Consider the following 27,778-nt stretch of genomic DNA (forward strand, 5'->3'; position numbering starts at 1 on the left):
CTCGGCATATCGCAGTTGTCACCAGAGCCTTTGGCGGCTGCCCTGTGGTGACCAGAGCAAGCCATCTGCCCCAGAGACACCCTTCATGTTGATTTCCACGTGGGCATTTCTCCTGAGCAGGTGACCCAAATGTTTCCTGTGCAGTTTACCTTTGAGAACTGGAGAGTCCTCTGGTGTGGGCCACCATAGCCTGTTTGTGTGTATGTGTGCAAGTATACATGGAAGGCAGGGAGGCTGGGCAGGCTCTTTTGCTCACACACTATGCCAGCTGCATTTTTAAGGACGAGGATCATGGCAAAGGGGAACAGAGTGCACTTTCCTTTCCTACTTCTCCATCGCTGGGTTTTTTTGTTTGTAAAACACTTCATTAGTTTGTTGGCTTGATGCCCCAAAATAAGAGTTAAAACAACTGTTAAACTTTAAGATGTTGCTCTTGATAAGCGTAACATACAAGGCATTCTGTTGACGTGGACGCCATATACGCAGACAACTAAATAAGCATCTCTGTGATATATTCACCTGCAGATAGGAGGGTGTGTTATCTTGGTGTCTGTTATGAGCATTTTGCTCTTAGATGAAGTTGGTGTTTTCAGCCAGGGCTAATTTTGTCTCCCTGCCCTCAGGGAAACTTTGCCCATATATGAAGACATTTTTGGTTGTCACATTTGGAGGAAGTGATGCTACTGGTATCTGGTAGGTAGAGGCTAGGGAGGCTGCTGAATATCATATAATGCATAGGACGGACCCCACATGCACAACTAAGAAGTTGCCAATCTAAAATGTCAATGGTAAAAAAAAAGAAAGATAGAAAGAATGTACACATGTATGTGTAACTGGGTCACCTTGCTTGCTGTACAGTAGAAAATTGACAGAACACTGTAAACCAGACAGAATGGAAAAAAAATAAAAACCATCAAAATAAAAATTAAAAAATAAATAAAATGTCATTGGTGCCAAGGTTGAGAAACCCTGGCCTAAGGGAATCAGTCTATGACTTATCTGATACCTGGCTTTAGAAGACTATGTAGAGAGTTGATTCATGTAGAAACAGCTTAGTTGGGGAATAAACCTAACAGTATAAGGTATGGCTTGGGGAAATTTCCTTAGTCCAGTCGGGCAAAGGAGTAAGTTTGCCCCCACAGTTTCAGAATTGCCCTCTGCACACTTGCTCAGGCCTCTGTTCTCAGTGACTAGAATTGAATCATAGTCCCTCTGCTCTTCACTTCTGTGGAGTCTGTGGTTGAGGATTTAGATGTCGTGTGATTTGGTTTGGAGATCAGGATGTAATTTGGATAACCAAGCATAGTCTTAAAGAAGATATTCAGAATATAAAGACTAAGACCTTATCCATGCTTTACCAAAACAGCCTAACCAGGGCACCCTGTGGCAGGTGAGGGATTAGGCCTCAGCATGGTCAAGTCCTGGCAAAGTCGGCTATGGCAGCTGTAGTTGAAAAGGGAGAAAGGAGGCTGTTGGAGCCCTGCCTGTATACTGTGTTTTACTCGGGCACTGAGTGTAATAAGAATGATTTGTATTTCCTTGTTCCTTTTTGAATCTTTGAAAAAAAATTTCCATATTGTTTGGGTTTCCCCCCATTACCAGCTGGTTAAATTCCAGACGAATTAAATCATGGGATGGAGAGTCACAGGTATTTCCAATCATGCTTATTTTGTGGAGCTGATGGCAGGCGGTTCCCGTCCCATGAAATGAACACTCTTTGACCTGGAAAACCCTGGTATGAGTGGCTGTGATGCTTGGTGTCAGGACCACCTGTGCTTTTGTCAAGCAGCCCTGATTGGCAGCGGTTGATCGAAGAGCCTGGGAACGCTTTTGTTCCCTTCAGTTCACAATAAGATACTGCCCCTCTTGGGAGAAGCTATTCTCTTACCCAGCTGGACTGTAGAACTTTCCCCAAAGCCACATACTGTACCAGGCATGTCTATTTCACAAGCCAGGCTGTTTCTAAGCACCCCTCCGTGTAGCTGCCTAAAGCCGAGTGTTAGGTACTGTGACCTGGAAGAGCAGGAGTTGGGGGTATAGGTCAGAAGACGGTGGAGGCTGTAAGAGGTCACGATCAGGTTGAGCATGAACCAGGCCTTTTCTACAGCAGATGTAAAGAATACATAAGAGAACATAACACTACAATTTCTGGACAGAAAACTGTTGCTTATATGCATCCTGAGAGTTAGCTGTTGCAAGGCCCAAAAAGGAAGAGCACCACCTTAGGCCTGATGTCTCCAGAGCATCATAGAATCTTAGTGTTGCGATGGATTTACTCATCCAATAACATCTGCTCACTCATTCAGCCAATACTCAGCGAAGCACTGTGAGTGGATGACTGACAGGTCAGCATAGTTGGAGGGAGCGGTCAGGGGTCTGGGCTGCAGAAACCTACCACGGTTTCCTCTGTTACCAAGGAAGGAAGCAGCCCTCTATTGAGCAATGGACTGTGGGTCAGGCATTTTCACTATAACAGCAGGTCCTCCATCAGCTGGGCCCACCCTGATCATTTTGAGCTGGGCCACTGGAAAGCTGGTTTGTTGGGATCAAATCGAGAGGTTCTAGGAAACATGCTGAGAACAGCCACATCACATGATAATCCAAAAAGGGCATTGGTCTGGGGGTGAGCTCCTGTGGGAAGAATCTCAAACTGGGTGTTTATCTGTTGGTAACTCTGACACCAGCTTTTATGACCATAGGCAATGTCATGATCAATTAAATAATACTCTTGAGTTCAAGAGAAAAGGACCGAAATGCATAGGCAGCACCCTTAGCCTTTACCTGACTGGCACTTCTGGAAATTGCACATGGGTGAAGCAAGGTTGCTTCCTCCTGCTTCTCTTGTGAAAAACGACTACCCTGTTCTCCTTTCTTGTTTTCATCCTGACTTACTTTAAGAAGTGTAATCCAGAGTAGGCAAAATGTAGTTACTTTATGTTGTATGTTTTAAGGAGCGGCTATAATGGGGCCGGGGGTGGGGAGAGAAGAGAAAATGTTGGAGTGAAATATGTTCAACCTTCCAAAACAAATAACTTATGGTTGGTGACTGCGTGTCAGACAGAAGAATAAATCAAATTAGAAAGAAGACTTAGAAAATTTTAGATAGGGAAGAAATTTTGACAGTCGTCTAGTCAACTTTATAGAGAAGAAAACTGAGGCCCAGTGATAGCACTTTCTCAGTTTCACAGCCCCGCCACCCAGTAGCAAAAGGGGCCCCAAACTCAGGTTTTTCTGCCTATCACTGATCCCAAATTTCTGTTCATGTTTGCTCATTATTATGGTGGGCCTTATGAAATGAGGGCAGGAGTTGCTGCCTGTGAATGCTGCTGCTTCTCTTTTTCTATCTTTGGTGGCAGAGCTGGGACCTTCCAATCAAGTGTCTTGTCACTTGATTCTGGGCCTCATCCTGCACCCCGAGTGTCCAGCTAGATGAGAGGAGGAAGAGTGCTTGGAACAGTAAGATGGTGGCATGGTGCTCTGGAAAGAATCTGGGAGAAGCTTCTCTAGTGACCCAGAGCCATGGTGAATTGCAGAAGCATCTTAGGCAGGCAGGGCCACACGGTAGAGCTTCTCAGGGATGCAGGGGCAGGTACTAGCCAGACTTTCTTGGCCAGGTACTCATCCCTGTTGCAGCCTGGGTGTCCAGTTGGGTTTTAATAGTGCTTCTATTCCAGTGACCTAAGGAGTTTTTCTGGCAGAATGAGCTGATCCAACCTCTGGGACCAGAAAAACTGCAGCGATTTCAAAGGGCCGTGATAGGAGGGATCCAGAGGCTAAGGAGGCAAAGCCGTAGGATATGGTTCACTGAAGCTTCAAGCAGATGGGAGAGTCCTGAGCTCCTAAAATGGCTGGGTTTGCTGTTGTTCAAAGTTACAGGGTTCTAAGAGGATTTTAGAAATGATTCCATGATTCTAAAAGAGAAAGTGTGTAGGGGGAAAATCACATCTTGAATGCAGTGTAATCCTAAATCTTAAAACATAGGGGTTATGTGGGCAAAGAATGCTTAATCCGTACTTGAAAATATGCATAATACTTCAGATTAATCCCCAGTCTTTGTTACTTTAACCTGATTATGGAGATTCTTGAAAGATTTATAAATAACCTCTGATACTTCCATCTCTACATTTGAAGTGTTTAGTCTTTTGTGGAAAATGACCAAGGATTTATCTTTCAGATGTGCACTTATCCAGAATTTCAGTGAATCAGTTTATTCATCTATAAAAGGAAAGTAATAGGGTTATGGTGAGAAATCAATAATACAAATAACTTGACCTGACTGACCTATCATAAGCACTTAAAACACTTGCAGCAGAATCTAAGGCAGTATTATAAAAATGTATGCGCTTGTTTATCTCACAAAAGAAATTATTAATGCCTTTAAATACTTAAAACCCATGGTTTTATATTAAGAAAGCTTGTAAAGTCCAAATTTTAGAGCCCCATCAGATAAATAGTAACATTTATATTTCAGATCTTTTTGTTTAAAACTCTCTTGGCAGTGTTTTTCTGTAGTTTACTAGAAATTTGGCAAGCAGGTAGTAATAACACTGTTACTACCAAACAGGTAGTAATAACACTGTTAACAATTATTGTTGTGGAGTTACCACCATGGCACAGTGGATTAGAATCCAACTACAGTGGCTCAGGTCGCTGTGGAGGTGCAGGTTCAATCTCCAGCCTGGCACAGTGGGTTAAAGGATCTAGCATTGTCATAGCTTCAGCACAGGTTTATAGCTATGGCTTGGATTCAGTCCCTGGCCCGGGAACTTCCATATGCCGCAAGTACAGCTATAAAATAAAAAATAAAATAAAACAGTTACTTAAGTAACTTAATTGTGAAAGGAGGGTTAATGTCACTTCTCATTCTTTCAAAAAAGAAAGCTGTATCATAGGAATTGAAAGAGAAGCCTTTTTTTTTTTTTCACCCATTTTCTGCATCCATCGTTCTTAGACCTGACATCTACTATAGTTTATTCATCTGTTCTATAGGATTAGGGCCTGCCAGTCAAAGAAGAGTCAAAGAATGACAAAGAGCACAACTCTAGCAAATGATGCTCTTCATTGTCAATCTGTAGAAATCTCTGTAGTTTCAGTTTGTAAAATTATTATTTTTTTTTCCCACTGTACAGCAAGGGGGTCAGGTTATCCTTACATGTATACATTACAATTACAGTTTTTCCCCCACCCTTTCTTCTGTTGCAACATGAGTATCTAGACATAGTTCTCAATGCTATTCAGCAGGATCTCCTTGTAAATCTTTTCTAGGTTGTGTCTGATAAGCCCAAGCTCCCGATCCCTCCCACTCCCTCCCCCTCTTTTTGTTTTATGTATGATTCTGTCTCATTAGCAATTATAAGCTATCCCCTTTCTTCTAAATTTTGGATCCTTGAGCTTTCCCTTTCTATTCCATAAATATTATTTATTCCTGTCAAAAATATACATACATATATGTATATATTTTCCCATAAATGTTATTTATTCTTATAAACATGTAGGGATATCATATGTATATGTCATCATATGCATATATGAGATACATATATTCATAAAATCCCTTCTGACCCACGTAAAGAGTTTATCATCAAAATTAAATAAGAGGAGAAAAAAACTAAACTGGAAGAGATTTGAAAGAAGAAAAGCTATTTTTACTTCTTCTAGGCCTGATTCTATGCCATTTATCATTTTTCTCATTTTATCTTTTACAGATCAAGAAACTGTTATTAAAATCATTACGCAGCTAATACAAATTGAGGCATAAATGAAAAAAAAAATCCAGTGACTCCTGCCCCAGGTCAATTCTGTGTTTAGTCTCTTCGAGTAAATGTGTAGCAATTAAGCCCTTCTGTTTTTTACAAAGTTATTAATTCTGGATTAACCACAGAATAGTGACCAATGGCCTTGCTAATGCTACTGGGAGCCATGAGAGGTTCTGACTCTTTTCCCTCTTTAATTAAATACATTCTTCTGTCAAAAACTGAAGAAGTTAGTGGAACAAAAAGGAGAGTTTTGAGGTCTCTTGGAGTAGGTGATAAAAGATAGAACAACAGGAGTTTATATACCGCTGATAGTTCCAGAGCTATGTTAAATTTCCCTGCAGATCTTAGCCTTCCATAAGGAATTGTAATTATACCCTCCCATTCCTTAAAACAGCAACAGCAGCAGGTGTATCTGTCTGTGTCAGTCTATGTCTCTGTCTTCATATGCAGCAAGAGCTGGGGCTGGGGAGCAGGAGTCTAATAGGGAGGGCTAGGGCTAGTATCCTCTCAAAGTAGACCAAGCTAAAAGCTGGAAAGGATGGGAGTTCCTGTTGTGGCTCAGCTGGTTAAGAACCCAACTGGTATCCATGAGGATGCGGGTTCAATCCCTGGCCTCAGTAAGTGGTGTGGTGAGCTGTGGTATAGGTCACAGATGTGGCTCAGTCTGGCGTGGCTGTGAAGTAGGCCAGCAGCTGTAGCTCCAGCTCGACCCCTAGCCTGGGAACCTCCATGTGCCATATGTGCAGCCCTAAAAAGACAAAAAAAAAAAAAAAAGCAGTTCCCTTTGTGGCTCAGTGGTTAAGGAGCCTGACTAGGATCCATGAGGATGTGGGTTCAGTCTCTGGCCCTGCTCAGTAGGTTAAGGATCTGGAGTTGCCATGAGCTGTGGTGTAGGTCGCAGATGTGGCTCAGATCCCAAGTTGTTGTGGCTGTGGTGTAGGCCAACAGCTGTAGCTCCGATTCGACCCCTAGCCTGGGAACTTCCATATGCTGTGGCTATGGCCCTAAAAAGCAAAAAAATAACAATAAAAAAATAAAAGCTGGGAAGGATGGACGAGAGAGTGGAGGTTCCTAAAGGGCTTCTTTTGTGGGAAAGGGGTTAGTGGGTTGTCCTACACCTGTCCTATGGGAAGCCTAGATTTTAATTCCTTTTCTAAAGATTCCAAAATGCCAGCATTGCAGTGAAACCTTTCTACTTGGGCCCCGTTGTAAGCCTGTCAGTCAAGTACCTATGTCTTTGCGTATCTGAACTGGCAGAGTTCTGTGAAAAGATCTCCTGAGACCACAGAGGACTGAGGCTTGCCTTGGCCCTGACCACCTCCACACCTCTGGGCAAAGAGAGTTAACTGTGAACTTGCTGGTCAGTGGAGAATACAAATAAAAAGAATAGAAGCTGGCTTGGCATTACCTGGAAACAGGCCCATACTGCCAAGAAACACATAGTTAAAGTAACTGTAGTATTTAGCTGGGCCTGTGCTAAATCGAAAGGCACAGTTGGCAAAGCTGATACCTCTGTATTTCTGGGTCCAGTTATGATGTCAGATATGAAGATGGTGAGTTTGGACTCAGGGTTACAGATCTGGGTTAAAGGACCAGCTTTGTCACTTCCTCGCTGTGTGGCTTTGAATAAGCTTCTTTCATCTTAGGTAAATCAGGGGTAATAGTTTTACCTTCCTGGTAGAGTTGTTATGACATTAAATGCAAAAACAGGAGAAAATGCCTCTCTAACACACCTAGGACAAAGCCTCGGTGACAGTAAACCCTCAGAAAAATGCCAGGTAGCTAGTAGAATAGCAAAATGGTCTCAGTGTGCTCCATTTGTTCCCCACAAAAAAGGAATGCAGCACGGTATGGCAAGAAAGATACTATCATAAAGTGAAATAATGCCAGCTAAAAAGACGTGATTGTTTCCCACCACAGGGAAGCTAATCCTAAAGGTCCTTTCCAGCCCTACAGTGTAAGAGTCTAATGGGACAGGTAAAAAAGCACTTTGACAGTTTTCTCTGTATCTCTCTCTGCCCAGGTATGTTTCTCAACCCCCCAAACACTCCAGGTGTTGTTATATATTTCTCCAAAAGAAGTCTCTGTCCCAGTGAGCCAATTATAGAATACATCTCTTATTTGTTATTGCAGAAAACAATTTGGAATATGGGTATAAATTTCTCTAAAGTACCATTTCAAATTTCAAAAGCCATCTAGAGAAGTGCAGAATTTTATTATAGTAAAAAAGAATAAAGAAGAAATGTGTGGTAGATGATAAAGAATAGCTGTAGTTTCTGCCCTGTGAGAGCTTACAAGTTCAGTAATAAAAACTCTTCCACACAAGCATGGAATCTTACTCATTTTCATTTCCAGGGTGATTATTTTATAAATGCAATTTAACATTAATTGGTGTAAAATAATTGCACATGGTTATTAGTGTGTAACCATAAAAAAGAAAAGTATGAAGTTAAAGGCAGATAATACAGTGAACACATAAAGAGGGTCTCCCTTGCTAGTGACCAGAAAAATGGGAACTAAAACAGCAAGATTAGCAAAAATTAAAAATATTAATGATATCAGTGTTGGTGAATGAAGGTTTGATGGCAAATTCATTGTTTTGTTCTGTTGATGAGTATACAAACTGATGAAATCTCTCTTGGGAGGCATTTCGGCAGTACCTACAAAAGTATAAATGTGCATATCCTTTATCACAGCAGTTCTTTTTCTAGGAATCTGCTGCAGAAATATGCAGGAAAGAAGTGTACAAAGTTATATGAGCAAGGGCATTCGTAACAGCATTTTTGGTTATTAAAAAGAGAAAATAAGAACCCCAATGTTTATCATTAGGAGAGTAGTTAAAACAGTTGTGTTTACATACAAACTATCAAGATCTAATGTAACCATTAAAAATGAGAATCTGTATAGATATGGAAGACATGCAGAAAATAAACTGTAACAGAGTATGAATAGAAGGATTCCGTTTTTATTTTAGTTGAGTTTTTTTCTGTTGTTGTTCTTTTTGGTTTTTTTTTTTTTTTGGCTTTGGTGTGCAGCAGCTTCATGTGGGATCTCAGTGCCCAGACCAGGGATCAAACCCAGTGAAAGCAGTGAAAGCACCGGGTTCTAACCACCAGGCCATCAGGGAACTCCCTGTTTTTATATTTTCTAATAGATATACATATGCATGTTTTCACTGTGTGGAGAAAAAAATCTAGAAGGATACAGGGCCAAAGAAGTGACAGTAATTAACCCTGAAGAAGAAGATTGAGGAGGGCACTTTATTGTTTTACTTTCTTTGGTTTAGAGTTGTCTGACTTCCTCTCAATGAGTATGGGCTACAATTTAATTTTTTTGTCTCTGTCTCTCTCTCTCTTTTTTTTTTAGGGCTGTACCCATAGCATATGGAGGTTCCCAGGCTAGGGGTCGAATTGGAGGTGTAGCCACTGGCCTACACCAGAGCCACAGCAACACAGGATCCAAGCTGCATCTGCGACTTACACCATGGCTCACAGCAATGCCGGATCCTTAACCCACTGAGCGAGGCTAGGAATCAAACCCACATCCTCATGGATACTAGTCGGGTTCATTACCCCTGAGCCACAGCGGGAACTCCCCAATTTTTTTTATTAAGCAGTACTACACAATTTCTGTGAGGACATTTCTTTCACTTTGAGATCTGTTTGAGTCTGAATCACTTTTCAGGTAAAGAGTACTTGGAATATAGATTGTGTTAGGCGTAAAAGCAAGAATCTGAATAAATGTGGCTTAAACAAAGCTGATGTTTCTCTAGCTCACATAACAGTCCAGAGTTAACTTACTTCTCTACAGAGTCATCAGGGGCCCAGGTTTCTACCTTGTTTTTCTGTCGTCCTCAGTGTCCAACTTCTAAATAAGATCAAGGGGGGCTGCTTCAGCTCCAGCCATCACAGCCGCTGAGGACACTCACCTTCTGACTAACTGTGTGACCTGGAGGGTGGACACATCATTTTCTCTCTCATCTCTCAGTGGTCAGAAGTTAGACACGTGATTACACTTAGCTGCAAGAGCACCAACCAAACTACCCAATTCACTTGTGTAACAGAGCTTCTCATCCTTGGCACTATTGATCTTTGGGGCCTGCTAACTCTTTGCTGTGGAGGACTGTCCTGTGCTTGTACGTGCAGCATCCCAGGCCTCTATCCAATAGATGTCAGTCACCTTCCCCAGTTGCGACAACCAAAAATCATCTCCAGATACTGCTCCGTGTCTCCTGGTGGACAAAAGCAACCCTCACTGAGAACAACTGCTAAATGAGAAAGAGGAAAATGTACTGGAGACAACTAGTAGCAATTACTATAGGCATTGTGTTAAGTACTCCCCCCAAAGCAGTGCTTATCACCAATGAAACAGTTCATCTTTATTTTTAAAAATAAATTTTATTGGACTATAGTTGACTTACCAATGTTGTGTTAGTTTCAGGTGTACAGCAAAGTGAATCAGTCATATGTGTGTATAGATATAGATACAGATAATATATCTATTCTTTTTCAGATTCTTTCCCCATATAGGCTATCAGAGTATTGGATAGATTTTTCCCTGTATTTCCCTACTGTGCTATATGGTAGGTCCTTCTTACTTATCAATCAGTTTTGTATATAAGTGTGTATATGTCAGTCCCAACCTCCCAATTTATCCCCACCCCTAATGCTTCCCCTTTGGTAACCATAACATTAGTTTTAAAATTGTAGAGTCTGTTTCTGTTTTGTGAATAAGTTCTTTTGTACCATTTTTATTAGATTCCTCTAAATATTAGTGATCTATATGATATTTGTCTTTGTCTAATTGACTTCAAATTGACTTCACTTAGGATCTCTAGGTCCATCCATGTTACCACATTTGGCATTATTTAATTTTTTTTAGTAGTAATATTCCATTGTATATATGTACCACATCTTCTTGATCGAATCCTCTGTTGATGGACGTTTAGGTTGCTTCCATGGCCTGGCTACTGTAAATGGTACGCCATGAACATTGGGGTGCATTATCTTTTCAAATTAAGGCTTTCTCTGGGTATGCTGGATTATATTGTAACTGAATTTTTAGATTTTTAAGGGACCTCCATACAGTTTTCCATAGTGGCTGCACCAACTTACGTTTCCATCAACAGTGCAGGAGGGTTCCCTTTTCTCCACAGCCTCTCCAGCATTTGTTATTTGTAGTCTTTTTGATGATGGCCATTCTGACTGATGTGAGTTGATATCTCATAGTAGTTTTGATTTGTATTTCTCTAGTGATGCTGAGCATCTTTTCATGTGTTTTTTTAGCTGTCTGTATATCCTCTATTGAGAAATCCCTATACTAGTTTACCTTTAAAATTGACACCTTACCAGTAAGTTCAGTACTCTAAACTATGTGAAGTTAAGTTTTTGTTGATTCTAGAATGATGAAAAATCAGAGCTTTCTTATTTTCATTTATTGGATCTAAATTTGTTTGTATCAAATAAATACTATTTTTATTTGAATATACAAACAAATGAAACGATCTTCCCTAGTGTGTGGGGTAGCATTAAGGATATTATACTTGCCACATTTATGATGAGTGTCTCAGTCTATGCTGTAATATTTCTAAAAAACTAATATAGCAGCATTCATAATGCCATTCTGCCCTAAATCAAAAATTTCATCTGCAGTCGATCGCATGTCTCTTTTAAGGGCAATTAAGTGTGCATAATTTACCACTGCTGAATACCTTGAGTGCATAGTATTTTTCTGTTAATGAGAAGTGTTTGCTTAACATGCTTTTCCATTTCAATGAGAGTATGTACTTCACTGCCAATCCTATAAATAAGGAAGGAGATAAATTAAGAAAAAGCATGAAACACCTTTTCTTTGTTCTGCTTTCTACCACATTTAGGGCATCAAATTGTCCTCCAAACAAGTAGATACAATGGGATCTTGTTATAAAGGCTGGTTAGTAATAAGGGAAAATTAAATAGAAAGTGAATCTGCCTTGGGCTTCTTCCGAGGTTGTTTAGTGCCTAGCGTGTCAGAGCGACCGTGTTAAGAGGCAATTTCACCACACAGAAGGGCCATGCAGGCTCACGAAAGGACATCATTATATTGGTCCTCCAATATTCTTATTTTGGAAAATGTTGATGGCTGCAGAAACTGTATCAGAAAAGTAGTTGCCGGCTCTGAAAGTAACAGAATATTCCCAAAGTATGAAACCACTCATACTGGGAAAATGGAGCTGCTGGGTGAGCAAAGACTACTATAGAACTACAACTACTGGAGTTGGTGGGAAAGCAAAGGAGAATGGAGACAGCGTGGAAGGCAGGGGATCAGTGTGTGCAGAGACCAGGAATCACATGCACATTTAAGCAGGAGAGTTTGGCTGAAGGTGTGGATTTGTCTAGAGGGCACTAGGATCGGAGGTGTGGCCAAGACAGCAAACTGTCCACCAGAATTTGTGGTCCCTCTTCCATAGCAAAGCTGGAGCTGGAAAGCAGCTGCAAGGCCAGCCCTCCTGGTGTCTTGCTGAGACCCTGTGACTCCTTGCTAATGGACTATGAGGGGGGTCTTATATGGAGGATCTGGAGAGGAAATGGTTGGCACATTCACATTAGAGCACTGTAAGAGAGTTTTGAGAAAGGTGCTATTTGCAGAGATGCAGGAGTGAATAAGGAAACTACAAAGGCCAGTGTAGCATCATGAAGCCAAACTCTGCCCTATTACCTCTCTTGGGTCTGAAGGATAAGTGAAAGGTACTCTTTTTAGAATCCCAAATAGGAGTTACCTAGAGAGGCTCCCAAGAAAGGAAAGGAGCCTTCAGAAGAACACACAAGACTGAGCCAAACCTGCAGTTAGGGAAGAAAGGGAGTGGACACCCTAAAGTCACCCTCTAACCTCTCTTCAGTGTCCTGTGCAGATGTCCCATTGGCCAAATCCAGAAGGGTAGGAAGCCCTTTAATGTTGTACCGGACCTGTCCCAGGACCCAGAGGAGGGTGAAGGGCTGAGTAGCACTCCTGGGGTAAAAATCCTGCATGGTGACTTCTGGCAAAAGTAGTCAGAAGTGGAAAGAGGGTGTTGCTTCACCATTCCTATCAGCCAGCTGGATTTGGATGACTCTGAGACCCTAAAGGATGTCAGAGCCATGAGGGTGCAGGATACCTTAACAGAGGAAAGCTGAGTACCAATCAGGGACACCCACAGTTGACTATTCCTGATTGAGAAATCAACTTATGTCGAATTACAACATGAGATTCCAGGGTTGTGTTTTTCACAGACTTAGCATGTCGAAATTTATTTGATATTGTCATTAGCATTAGTAGAAATTAGATTGTAGAAAATCTTAAAGACCATAATTGAGGTTCACTTCTGCAGACATTGGGGAAAAAACAAAAACAAAAAAACAAAAAAACAGCGAAAGTTTTCATGCTGGGTGGTGGTTTTTTTTTTTTTTTTTTAAAGCCTGATAATGATGAGTCTGGCAGTCATATGACAGGTGGAATGGAACCAAGTGAGAAACCAGTTGATGCCATTGATCAAAACCTCACTTTTTATCAGCAGGACCTGTGAATTACTTGAGGACAAGGTGAACTGAAAAGGTGCAAGCATTTTTTTTTTTTTTTGTCTTTTTTGCTATTTCTTGGGCTGTGCCTGCGGCATATGGAGGTTCCCAGGCTAGGGGTCCAATCGGAGCTGTAGCCACCGGCCTACACCAGAGCCACAGCAACGCGGGATCCGAGCCGCATCTGCAACCTACACCACAGCTCATGGCAACGCTGGATCGTTAACCCACTGAGCAAGGGCAGGGACCGAACCCTCAACCTCATGATTCCTAGTCGGATTCGTTAACCACTGCAGCCCACCGTGCAGAGCTTGGAGAAGGACGTGGTTTAAGACTAGTTCCATCTATGAAAGACCTTGGCTAGCCCACATGAAACATAGAGGCTGGAAAATGAATTTTGGAGAGAGTTGCTGATAGGTCATGCATTACTCCCACAAAGGGGAGGGTTAGGAGAAGATCTACCTGTCACTTTAAGCCTAAGGAAGGGGCTTCACTGAGACCACTGGGAATCTGACACAACCCCTGCAGCCTAGGGGATGCAATGGACTATAGCATCTTCTAGGAAATGGGAAGAATGAGAGAAGTATTGGTCAAATGCTTTGATGGTAGCAAAGCTAATAAGCAAGGGTACTTAGCGATTGTGGGGGGACTCCCAGACTTTTGTGATCAGTTGAGGGCCCTGAGCTAGAGATAAAACTGATGCGTGGTCATCACTGAGCCTGTCCAAGTGAGGACCCGGAGGAACAACAGGGAACTACCAGCCAGAGGGGATGTGGTCTTCCCCTGAAAGAGAGAATGCAACAGCCATTTGGAGGAGTAATTGCTAATCCTATGAGAGCAGCCCATAAGATAAAGAGGTGTACATATACACCCGACAAGCCTTGAGTGCCTAGGCATCTTACCACTGTAAGCCTCTCCTTAAGTCAGACCTTTCTTGCTCCTTCCAGCAATCAGTCAGAAAAGAGAAAGGAGCCCGCTAGTCCTTCCCACTGCTGGTGGCTACTCATGCCAGGAAAGATGGGGGAAAGTGAGATTGTTACTGACAGTATATTTTTTTTATTAGGAAGTGGACTATACATATCAAATACCTATGTGAGACCACTTTTTTTACTAACCTGTGACCAGATATGAGCAGAGAACTTTATTCTTGGTGTCACCAAAAGGGTCATAGACCTGCCCTAAATTTCATCCTAGGACAGGGGAAGATCTAACCCCAGAATGAATTTAGAGGGACAGTGGGTGACAAAAATAAAGTTGATTATAATTACACTTTGTAGTTGCCTAACAGTCACATGGGTTTCTAGGGTGGAGGCCTTGACCTAAAAGAAAATGAGATTTTAAAAAATGAGCACATCCCAAACATGTCTTTTTTAGCCTTCAAAATGTATTTATAAACACGGTAAAAGTACTTTTAGTGAAGGACATTTCCCACTCCTGCATATAACAGAATTTAGAAAATCTGAGAAGTATAAAGCCTGAAGGTAAAAATCACCCAATATCCCACAAGCCAGAGATAATCTTGCAGTTTGGTGTATTTCCTTCCTGTCTTGTTTTCCTCTGTGGATGTGTATAAAGCATTTGTGAGTTATTTTTTTATCATACTTTTTTAATGTAATTTTTTATGTTATGGAACATTTCTAAAATATGGTTTAAACGAAGGCATAAATTGACTGGAGTTTATCAAGTAATGTCAAATAGTCTAGATCTAGGCTTGGATTATGAATTGATATAAATGAGAAAAGAATAGAGAATTTAATGCACAGCTTTAGATATTCTAAGTTGTGACATTCATATTATCAAATGAAGGAGCTATTTGTGACTGTTGTCACATATTTTTTCAAATTCTTGTTTTGGTTTACTAAGATTTTTCTGAAGCTATGTTTTCCTGATTTTCTTCCCACTCCTGTCATCACTCCTAAATCTCCCTGGGTTCTCCTTTCTCTTTCTAATCTCTGTTAACCATGCTCAAGAACCTTCTAAAATGTTCCCCTCTCTCCCTATATTACTCATCCAGCCCTTTGGTTTTTTAATACCATTTATATGGTGAAAGCACTCCAATTTTCAGCCCAAACCTCTGTTTTAAGCTCCAGACTTGTATCTTGACATCTCCATTTGGATGTCTCATTGGCATCTCAAATGGAACTCTTCATCTTCCCCCCAAAATTTGTTCCTTCTTCAGTCTCCCCAACTCAGAAGCAACCTCAGTCCCCTTAATTGCTCAAGGAAAATACCAGAAGGCATTTCAGTACTTTTCTCTCCCTCATTTCTAACTCCTAGCAAGTTCTGTTCACCTCCTTCAACTTTTGTGTCCATCTTCTTCATCACCACACTCTCAGCCATCCACATCTCAATATGAGCCATGACCATTGCCTCCTAATCATTTTTCTTCATGTATTCTCTCCAGTCAGTTTTCCATCCAGCAGCCTCAGGAATACTAGTCGGGTTCTTAACCTGCTGAACCACAGCAGGAACTCCTCAATGAACGTTTCTTTTGTAGAATTAGACTTTCTCCATCTGTAGTTTTGGGAGAATGGATCTTCTGAAAAAAAAGACAGCCCTGAACTGCCTCCTTGAGGAAAACGCATAAAGCAGGATATTTCACATGTAGTTGTTAAGGGTTCATGAACCTATAAGGCCACCTTGCTCAAAGGATAGTATGTGTGTGTGAATTATTGATCTTTCTTTTTTTGTTGGAATGCAGGAGTCAGTGGGAGGTAGGGAGGGAGTAATATCATAAGATGGGCTTCTGTGTCAAGCTAAGGCTTTTGAACATAATCCTGCAGTGAGGGTACCATGGACCCATTAGATGATTTCAAGCCAAGTGATGACAAAATTAGATCTGTACTTTAAAAAAAAAAATCAATGTATATATTGGCTATAATCTTACAATTAGGTCAGCATGTATATATTGGCTATATATATGTGTGTGTATATACATATATATAGCAATGTATATATTGGCTATAATCTTACAATTAGGTCATCATTTCACCTTGGAGGAGGGAAATTTGTTGACTTGAAATGTTTTAATACTTCCTTTTAAAACCAGTGATAATCAGATTGCACATTAAATGATCTAATTTCATAGACGATGTGCTGTAGAAATCAGTTTCCTGTAACCACTGTAAGATCATTAAAACCTTAGTGCTGTCACGATCATTGCTCCCCTAATAGCAGGTTTACATAGACGTTTTGTCTCATTGATAGTGTCATCATTATTATCTTATTGTTCAAGGGCTTCTCAGCTTGAATCAGATCCACCTCTTGCAGAGAAAATGCAGGCAGGTGAAGCAGTGAGCAAGGGTGAGCGCTGAACTGGTACCTTCCAAACCAGAGATCTCTGCTGGCTCTGCCACACACTAGCCAAGGAATTTGATTAAGTTAATCTCTCAGAGCCCCAGTTTCTCTATAAATTAGGCATTAAAACCCTACCTCCTTACACAACATTGTGACAATTAATTGCAGTTATTAAAAAGTAGTACATATTATCCAAATGCAAGGTGACACTAATTTTCCTCTCAGGATTATCATCATGCCTGAAAAGATTTGGATTAGTAAAAAGAAGCTATGAAGGTAAATGCAAAAGAGTTCCTGTTGTGCCTCAGTGGTAATGAACCCGAATAGTATCCATGAGGAGGTGGGTCTGATCCCTGGCCTCCATCAGTGGGTTAAGGATCTGGCTTTCCATGAGCTGTGGATCTGGTGTTGCTGTGGCTATGGCTGTGGCTGGTGACTAGCTCCGATTCGACCCCTGTAGCCTGGGAACCTACATATGCTCAGGGTACCGCCCTTTAAAAAATTAAAAATAGAAAGAAAGAAAGAGAGAGGGGGGGAGAGAGAGAGAGAGAAAAGAAAGAAAGAAAAGGAAGAAAGAAAATGCATGTGGTTTGCTTGTGTGATGTTACCTTGTTCTTTCTACAAGTAGCAAATGCTTTAAATGTGTTCCTGGTATTCAGGCAAAATGTTGTCTCCCCTGAGCCCTTGAAAATGCCTGAATTAAAACGAGAGTCTGGGAGTTCCCATCGTGGCACAGTGGAAACAAATCTGACTAGGAACCATGCGGTTGCAGGTTCGATCCCTGGCCTTGCTCAGTGGGTTAAGGATCTGGCGTTGCCATGAGCTGTAGTGTGGGTTACAGATGCAGCTCGGATCTGGCGTTGCTCTGGCTGTGACATAAGCCAGTAGCTGTAGCTCTGATTGGACTCCTAGCCTGGAAACTTCCACATGCCATGAGTGCAGCCCTAAAAAGACAAATAAATAAATAAATAAATAAAATGAGACTCTCTTTAACTGTATTTTCTCTTTTCTTTTTTGTCTTTTTAGGGCAGTACCTGTGGCTTATAGAACTTCCCAGGCTAAGGGTCTAATTGGAGCTGCAGCTGCAGGCCTATGCCACAGCCATGGCAACACCAGAACTGCACCTGAGACCTACACCACAGCTTGCAGCAATGTCGGTTCCTTAACCTACTGCTTGGGGCCAGGGATGGAACCTGCATCCTCATGGACACCATGTCAGATTCTAAATCCACTGAGCCACAGTGGGAGCTCCTGATTAGCTGTATTCTGAATTCTAAACCTGTATGTATTAAAGGAGTCAAGAGTCCCCTTTGGAGTTCAAAGCAGAAATGGTCATGTCTCAGCATATTTAGAGCATGTGCAAAGCCAGGAAGGAAAACCGGAGGGACCGTGTGTGTGTGCGCGCGCGGGCGTGCGCACCCGTGGAGCCACCAACTCATTGCAGACTCACTGGTCTCATGGTGGGATTCCGGAGGAAGGAGGAGAGGGCTGGAGGCTCAGAGTTTGCAGGGGAAGAACTGCTGGTTCTAGAAGAACAAACACGAGCACTACACACAGCAGGTTCTTTGCCATCATGATTTATGAATCTGCTGATCAGAGACTCTCCAAATAGCATTTCAAAGTTTGTTGCAGTTTTAAAGCACATCTTGCTCAAGAGTGATTGTGTCAGAAAATACTATCATTTCTTTCATCCTAGCCACTGTGTCTAATGTCCAGTGGGAAAATGTCAGGTGATGGGGCTTTTACTGCTGGTGACTTGAGAAACCATGTGCCCCCCAGTGAGTACAATCAGACCCTTCTATGAAGCACAGGAGATGCTTTTTATTAATTATACCCAAATACACCAGTGCTAAAGCATTTAATTTTACACAGAGATGGAGAGGAGGAAACCTTGAGGTAGTGATTCTTCCATGGCAGCAAAATAGCTCCTTCCTTTTCTACCTCTTCATGTTATTAGTAGTGACATTAACAGTGGTGTTCATGCTGGTTTACCAAGTGGTTTACAAGTTTTTCTTAGGCTTGCCCATGGTTGGGTATGATTAGAAGCAAATAAAACATTTTATACCTATTTCATTAAAAGGAATAGCTCCCCCAGAGCTGCTTCCTTTCCTGAGGTCAAACAGTCAGACATAAAAGAGAGCTTCTGACTTTGATTCCAGGTTTGTTTTGAAAAAAAAAAAAAGGCTTAAAAGCAGCATGGGCTTTGCAACCAGACTCTCTACCACACACTAACAATGTGTGGGGGGCAAGTCACTTAACCTTGCCGAGCCTTAAATCCCCACCTGTATAATTCAAAAAGATATATGCACCTAGTGTCATAGCAGCACCATCTACAATAGCCAAGACAAGGAATGGAAGCAACCTAAGTGTCCATCAAATGGATAAAGGGATGGATAAAGGAAATGGGTATATATATACACACTTACACGCACGGAATGTTACTCAACCATAAAAAAGAATGCAGTAGTGCAATTTGCAGCAATAAGAATGGACCTAGAAATCATCATACTAAATGAAGTGAGAAAGACAAATACCATATGATGTCTCTTATATGTGGAATCTAAAAAAATGATGAAAATAATTCTATGTATAAAACAACTCACAGGCATAGAAAACAAACTTATGATTACCAAATGGGAAATTGAGGGGCGTGATAAATTAGAAGTTTGGGATTAACATATACACACTACTATATATAAAATAGGTAAACAACAAGGATCTACTATATAGCACAGCAAACAATATTTTGTGATAACCTATACAGGAAAAGAATTTGGAAAAAATAGATATCTATGTATGCATAACTGAATCATGCTGTATTCTTGAAACTAACAACATTGTACATGAACTATACTTCAGTTTAAAAAAAGAAAATCCCTACCTGTAAAACGGGTGTGATTGTCACTACTCTTCAGTGTCCGTGAAAGGGTTAAATGAGGTGAGAGATTCTGAGGTTAGAGGCAGCACTACACTTGTTCCTAACTGGGACTCTGAAGCCAAACTCCCCAGCTCTGAGTCCTCGCTCCACCTCTTTACTAGTTGTGTGACCTAGTTTAAGCTACTGGACATTCCCGAGTCAATAAAATGGAGATAATAGTAGTACCTACCTCACAGGGTTATTTTGAAGATGGAAGAGTTAATATAACCAAAAGCTTGTAGAGTAGTGCTTGCCTTTTAGTAAACACTGTAAGTATGTGCTATGATTATGATAGATTATAGTTATTGTTGCTGTTATCCATATATCAAGTGCCTGGCACAAATAGTTGATAAAAAAGATTAACTTTTATTATGATTTCTGTTATTTCTCTCTTGAGAGCACTTGAATTTTAAGGAGCCTAAATTGAAAGTAATAGTATTATAAGTCTGTTTTTTGGGTTTAACTAAACAGATGTCAGCGGAGTCCTTTCCAAGATCTTATTCCTTCAGAGACTCAAGATTGAATCTTCTACCATAGGAAAAAGATTTTTTTCAGTGCTTCTTAGAGCAAGAGCAGATTCTTAAGCTTCACTGAAGACCTTCTGGAGCTGCAACCCATAGGTCATTTTTAGTTTTGTTTTTTGGTGTTTTCAATGCCTGTTGACTTTTTTTAAGACTTGTTTTTTTTAGAGTAGTTGTAGGTTAACAGAAAAATTGAGAGGAAGGTACAGAGATTTTCCAATACACCCCCTGCCCCCACAGAGGCACGGCCTCCCCCAGTTTCAGCATCCCCCACCAGAGTGGTGTATTGTTGTAACTAACAAAACCTTATGGATACATCATAGTCACCCAAAGTCTGCAGTTTATATTATGGTTCACTCTTGATGGTTTACATTGTGTGTTTAAACAAATGCATACTTATGTGTATCCATCATAATAGTATCATACAGAGTATTTTCCCTGCCCTGAAAAATCTTCTGTGCTCCACCTCCCCTCCCCCAACCCCTGGCAGTCACTGATCTTTTCATTGTCTCCGTAGGCTTGCTTTCAGTCTGTTTTAACAAGTGTCCCAGTGATTCTTATACTTCTTTAAAGTCTGAAAGTGCTACATATAGACTCCTACAACTTTAACCACTTTCTGTTGCTTGGAGGTTGGGAGATCAGCACGGAATTGGGTAACATCTCTCGGACAGGTGTTGTAGCCAAAGACACTCCAAATGAATGAATTGAGAAGAAATACAGGTCGTTCTGGAAGGAGGGTGGGGAGCTGGGGAAAAAAAGGCACTTTGAGGGCACGTGAGTCTGTTGATCGGTCTGGAACAGTGTCTGGAACAGCACATTTTGGGGAGCTGGGTCCTCTGGAAAGTGCCATTGTCATGTCTTGTGCCACACTGCTGTGAATAATGGATCAGAGAAGAGAAACTGAATTTTTTTTAAGTTTTATTGATGTATAATTGATTTACAATGTTGTGTTAATTTCTGCTATGTAGAAATTACAAAATGATTCAGTTAGACATATACACACATTCGTTTTCTTTCAGATTCTTTTCCTGTATAGTTTATCACAGACTATTGGTTGGAGTTCCCTGTACTATACAACCTCTGTTGAGGTCTCTGTATACCTTACTGTGCAGAGAAATCTTTTGAATTTTTATGTGAGGTTAAAAAAGAAAAATTCATTTCAGCTTTGAGAAGTCAGCTGTAAGTACAAAAGGTTACTGACACCAATTGGTGGTGTATTAAAATAGCAACTTTTTTTTTTTTCTAAGCGCTAGTTACACTGTACGGGCTTGACTCTCAGCCCTTTGTCATCTTGCTTCTCTGGGATTATAAGTAAAAAGGCATATGAAAAAAAGAAAAACACGAAGACATTTCTCCATGTCCTGCTGGGAGGGGGGGTGGGCCATGGTCCTCACACTAAGGATGATGAAATATTTGCTGGGAAGTGAGTAAAACGATTCAATGATCACTCCATGGTAAAGTGTGTTACTGGTTGTATAGGGGAGGTGACCAAGCAGTATGAATGCTGATAGACATTTCTTGTGAAGTCAGCGAATATTTACTGAGGTCCTGTGCAAGATGTGGTTTGTTTGGGATTCAGTCTTAGGTGACAGGTTTACAGAGCCTTGGGAAGAGAAACCAGTCTTGGGGGCGAGGGTGTAGATTGGTTGTAAGATAATAGTTTGGTGCTCTGTAGACTATGTTTGTGATGATAGAACAGCATGCAAATTAGGTTTAGAAGATCTGAGAGTCACATGCATAGAGCCAGTACTTGAAGCCATTAGGAATGGATTAACTATCTGTATAAATTAAAGAAATAAATGAGAATTAAGGATCAAACGTTTAGGGACACTGCAATTATAGCAGAAAAAATGTGAGAAGTTAGTGAAGAATTGAAAGGAGAGACCTTCAGAAAAGTAGAATGGACCCAGGACCATGTTCTATCCCAGAAATCAAGAGGTTACCTTTTTTCAAGAAGATATATATCTATATGTATGTGTGTATAGGTAGATGGATAGATAGATAGATAGAGATATATAGATTTAAAAGCATGAAAAAATAAAAAAAGAATAAAGCATGCGGGAAGGTGGAAATGGGTCGTGGATTTGCTAAGTGAAAAATGTTAGCTCAAAAATAATATTTTTTCTATAAAACTGATGATCTTGGTTATGTTCATTTAAGTCATGGTTTCTCAACCTCAACACCAGTGATAATTTGGGCTTGACAATTCTTTGTCATGAGAAGCTATCCTGTGCATTGTAGGATCTTTAGCAGCATCCCTGGCCTCTACCTGCTGTGGATGCCAGTACTAACACCTCCATCACCAGTTATAACAACCAACAAATGTCTTCGGGCAATGTCAGAATTCTCTGGTAGAGAACCACTAATTTTTAGTATTTATTTAGTTCCTACTATGTACATGGCAGTACATTAGACAGTGCAGGGCCTAAAAATATGCCACACTTTGACTGCTAAGAAGGATGCACTCTGATTTTCTGAAATTGAGTTCTTTTGCTATTTCTCCAATTATGTTGATTTAAAGTATTTATACACACACGTTAAGTCCCTCAGGTTAAAGTTATGTCAGTATAATTATGGAATGATATTAGGAAAAATGTTAAAATGGCAATAGTGATGTTCCAATGCTATGCATTTTATCACAAATCAATGTAGGAAATTTTTATTATGGATCCATGGCAAGACTACTAAATACTCTTCTTGATCCATAAGTATGTTACAGAATTTCTGATTTTTAAAAGATGTGTCCGTACCAATTGCCTTTTGGTAGAAATTATAATGCTGTGTCCTGAAAGTGTTCTACCAAGTTTCTGAGTTCTTAATAAAAGAAAGATGGAGATTGGGGATTTTAATTTGACTTTAGAACCATTTATAGGAAAGATTACCACCCAAATTTCATGGCAAGAAGGGTCCTTAATATTTGGAATGGGCTCTCCATCAAAAAAAAAAAAAAAAAAAGAAAGCAACGTAGGGGTTCCCACTGTGGCTCAATGGGTTAAGGACCTGAGATTGTCTCTCTGAGAATGTGGGTTTGATCCCTTCCTTCCCTCAGTCAGTTAGAGATCTGGTGTTGCTGAAAGGTGCGGTATAGGCTCAGATCCAGTGTTGCTGTGGTTGTAGCGTAGGCCCACAGTTGCAGCTACAATTCGGCCCCTAGCCTAGGAACTTCTGTATGCTGCAGGTGTAGCCATAAAAAGAAAAAAAAAAAAAGAACATATCATCTTTTTCTCTCTCTCTCTTTTTTTTTTTTTGTCTTTCATCTTTTTTTTTTTAGGGCCGCACTCTTGGCATATGGAGGTTCCCAGGCTAGGGGTCGATCAGAGCTGCAGCTGCTGGCCACAGCCACAGCCACAGCAACAAAGGATCTGAGCCACATCTGCGACCTACACCACAGCTCACGGCAATGCTGGATCCTTAACCCACTGAGCGAGGCCAGGGATTGAACCCAAAACCTCATGGATCCTAGTCGGATTTGTTTCTGCTGTGCCACAATGGGAACTCCTCTATCATCTTTTCAAACCTAGCTTCCTCGTTGCTTAGGAATAAGAAAGAAGATCTAACCCCACTGCCCTGTTTTTGCTGCTTTTGGCATTGGACAGAGCCCCAACTACTAAGGCTAACACTGAAATCCTTGTTTTCTCTGCAGACTGCATCATCTGCCATCAAAGGTGCTATTCAGCTGGGAATAGGCTACACAGTGGGTAACCTCACCTCCAAGCCAGATCGAGATGTTCTCATGCAAGATTTTTACGTGGTGGAAAGTGTGTTCCTACCCAGGTAAGAACATTGTTATTTATGATGGAGGTCCATGCTAAGGCACCTTCCTTGTGACATCCCCATAGTAAAGACTTTTCTACCCACACATGTGTATACCATGTACTGATGTTCGTATTGGACTTTTTGCTTGCCCCAAAGCAACCCAAATGTTTGTTACTTTCCATTGCATTGGGTGGCTTGCAGTTTTTATGGAGATGGTTAATAGGTTTCATCCTATGGGCCAGTTGTAATTAATTAGTTGTGACAATGCCTGGGAGACCCTATGGAGAAAGACTTAGAGGTTCAGTGGGAAAGAGTACAGTAATCACAGAGGAATGTCTGCATAGCTTTAAAAAAAGGAAGGCACCTAAGAAGCAGCAACTGTTGCCAAGATTTTGCTGTCCCTAATTTAAACGATGAGTTGGGGAGGCCCACAATTGGGCCCTGTATCTGAGTACACTCATGCATCTCCTCTGGGAAATTTCCTCCTGCAAACTTATGGGGAGCCCCCTGTTTTGACATATTTGCAGAAACAGCCAAGTTACCCATATATGTCACCTCTAACTTTATCATGTTCAGGGGAAAAAAATAAATGCAACAAATAAATCTGAGATGGATGGTAGTGGTGATTAAATCACAGTGTGAATGTACATAATTCCACAGAACTGGACATTTTTAAATCATTAAAATGGTAAGCTTTTTAATATGTATTCTTTACCAAAATAAATAAATAATTCAAAAATCTAAGACTAGCTTAGTATAGGAAGAGAAGTACTCCTTATTAAATTGTAAATGTCATTACTGCTGACAGTATTTTTCAAAAAAAATCATCTCTGAGTTCCCATTGTGGCTCAGTGGTTAACGAATCTGACTAGGAACCATGAGGTTTCGGGTTCGATCCCTGGCCTTGCTCAGTGGGTTGAGGATCTGGCGTTGCCGTGAGCTGTGGTGTGGGTTGCAGACACAGCTCAGATCCCGCGTTGCTGTGGCTCTGGTGTAGGCTGGCGGTTACAGCTCTGATTGGACCCCTAGCCTGGGAACCTCCATATGCTGTGCGAGCGGCCCTAGAAAAGGCAAAAAGACACACACACACACACACAAATTTTTAAAGTCATCTAGCAAATAATAAAGTTGATTTGGGGGCTTGGGGTAATTATTTTATCTTTGGGGTTATAAGGGTTGACTTATCAGAAATTTATATTTTAAAATAATTGTTTCTCCAAAATAAACAAATTTGGTTATCATTTAGTACTAGGCTTGAGTGAGAATGGCTGAGATGACACTTTTCCTCTCAGTGTTCTCAGTGCCTTATTTAAAAACAAAACAAAACAAACAACCTTCAGGGAAATGGTACTTATATTTATTTCTTCGGCCAGCTGTCAACTGCTTAGAAATAAAACCTTTAGGTGAGTGTGCACATGTAGTCACAACAGAGCCCATTCATGAAAGAAAGTCAGCTATGCACCCTGACAGCCTCATTTGGCTTTAAATGATCTTGGCTAAAGAACAAAGTTGGTTGTGATGATCGTTGTACAACTATAAATGTAATAAAATTCACAGAGTAATTAAAAAAAAAAAAAACAAAGTTGGTCTGTAGAAATTTTGAAGTTTGCTTCTCTGGATTTCCTGAGCAGCCAGGAAGTTTCCATGCAGATAATGGACAACCCCAAGCCCTAAGATATAATCCTATCTGTTCATGAGACCAGTCCTCTTTCTATAGCTGGAAATTGTCTGTTGTGTTTGCTTTTAACAGTCTGTCCTTCCAAAAAAGTATGTATTAATCATTTTTTCTCTTTAAAGTCAGGAGGTCATCTTCTGTTAGTCTTAAATTCCTGTAAATGTGTTTCCAGAATATTCTAGTTCTCATGGTCTTCTAGGGGCTCTACCCAAACATTTCAACCTAATTTTTTCCTTTGGTGGCCATTTATGGGAGGGTGGCTGGCAGTGTGTTCAGGGCACTGGAGCAGTTACAGCTGAAGACAGGTGTACAGTGAAGGGCACAGTGGTCCATCCTTGCTCATCTTTTCTATTCACAGTGTCCCATTAACAGAGCCAGTCATGGATGTCCCTGGGGGTTGGGCAGGGGAAGTTATGGCCCAAGCATATCATTCCCAGACCTGTAACATCAGCATCATCTGGAACTTGTTAGACATGCAGCTTCCTGAGCTCCACCCCAGATCAACAAAAGCAGAACCTCTGGGTCTGGGACCCAGGAATCTGTTTTAACAACCACTCCAGCTGATTCTAAGTACATAAAAGTTTGAGAACCACTGACCTAGCACATTGCTTCCCACTTTAGTTGTTTTTGAAAATACCAGATTTTCTTCTTGGGGTTACTACATGAGTCTTGGAGCTCATAAAGCCCCAAATGAATTTTAAGTTAATATCTTAAATATCAATGTTATAATTATACACTAGGCTATACAAGATGCTTTACAGCAAGGGAGCACATAAAGGACTTCATGGGCACTTACAGGTGCTGAGTGCCTTAATTCCTTTTGTTCATGGACAGTTTATCGTAGGCATACTGCATTTTTGTGATGAAGATAAAGTGAGGTCTTTTTTCTTCAGGAGTAGGAAACCAAAGTTATACCTGCCTGGATTCTGTGTCTTTGACCTTTTCTCTGTATGCCAAGATAGCAGCAGCTGCTGCTGAATGGCACATTAGTCGCTGGGGAGGGGAGCACCCAGCTAACTTAGCCTCTCTAGAGGAATTCACTGTCACATTGAAAATACATCATTTTAAAGTATGATAGCTTTTAAATGTCAATATGACATTAAACATTTGATTCAGACAGGAATTTCTTTCAGAAATTCCTATCTCATTTGTTTAAAGAACATATGTGCTTCAGATACATTTACATGAAAACAGTTTCCTCATCTGGGCTTAGTTTCTTCATTGGTTTAGCAAAGGGATTGGCCCCAGTATTTCTCAACAGAGGTGCTGTTGGCTTTTTTTTTTATGAGATAATTCTTTGTGAAAGACTGCACATTTGTCATCCCCAGGCCAGGCCAGTAATATATCCTTGTTACCATAGTGACCAAAATGCCCCCACAAAGTGATGGGTAAATTCAGGATATTGATTGTGATGGTGGTTTCAGTGGTGTATACATATATGAAGATCAACAAACTGTATACTTTATTGTGTGTCAGTTATAACTCAGTACAGCGGCCAGAGAATGCTCCCTTCCCCTACTCTAATACTTGAACATATGCCTGGGCGTGAGAATAGAGGAAGGTGAGCAGAACTGGCCCCGCTGCAAGCAGGTGAAACATTCTGAAGTCTTTGGCAGCTCTCAAATTCAATGCGTTTATCTGGATCATAGAACTAATTGCTTAGAGTGCCTTGAGATGTTTTAATTTACTACTGCTGTGATGCAGCAGAATCTGTTGCCCTTAGCAACAAAGTACATTGGGTATTTTTAAATTTATTATTTTAAAGTGGCTCAAAGTTCTTGCTAGGTATTATGTATTTGCACTATAGAGTATTTCATTTTGTAAATGGAAAAATCTCTGGACCTGTTTAAGACGTGAAGGATGATAAAAAATCCTTGAATACTATCTAGTTCCATAATCTTAGAAAATCACGAAGTTGGTAAAGAGAACCAAGACCACATCTTAATGTTTTGGCCCCACATTCTGTGCCATGATCGCAAACTCAAGATTATAGATAAATTTTCATATGTATATGGGATTAGGAAGAAAGTGGGTGTTTTACAGTGTTTCTACCATGTAAACATGAATCTGAGATGTCAACAGGAGGCAAAGTTTACATACCAACTATAAATCAAGCACAGCTTTACTAATATAAATCTATATGACATATACAAATACTAAATTGTTGTTATTACATTTCATCTTTACCAAAAAAAATTTGCATATGAAGTAACTAAGGCCCTGAGATGTTAAGGAACTTAATCCAAAGTGATACAACCAGTAAATGGTCAAGCCAGGACTTAAACTTGGCGATAGCTGGCTCCAAAGTTTTGTTTTCCCTACAC

At 40.6% G+C, this 27,778-nt stretch overlaps 1 protein-coding gene across 3 annotated transcripts in view; it reads left to right on the plus strand.

The window, feature by feature from the left end:
* PIP5K1B (phosphatidylinositol-4-phosphate 5-kinase type 1 beta) overlaps positions 1-27,778 on the plus strand; it is a 340,526-nt gene that overhangs the window by 149,156 nt on the left and 163,592 nt on the right. For 2 of the 3 annotated variants that reach the window (XM_021064629.2, XM_021064626.2), the window contains exon 4: positions 23,667-23,797. In XM_021064629.2, coding sequence (XP_020920288.1) covers positions 23,667-23,797 — 131 coding nt within the window. Of the gene's footprint in view, positions 1-23,666; positions 23,798-27,778 lie in introns of those variants that run through there. The other variant, XM_084987622.1, reaches the window with a different exon arrangement.

This window comes from Sus scrofa, chromosome 1 (genome assembly GCF_054392235.1).
Source record: "Sus scrofa isolate SSC_HxYL_T2T_F1_AM1 chromosome 1, Sscrofa_HxYL_maternal_Yorkshire_Landrace_v2.0, whole genome shotgun sequence".
Lineage (NCBI taxonomy): Eukaryota > Metazoa > Chordata > Mammalia > Artiodactyla > Suidae > Sus > Sus scrofa.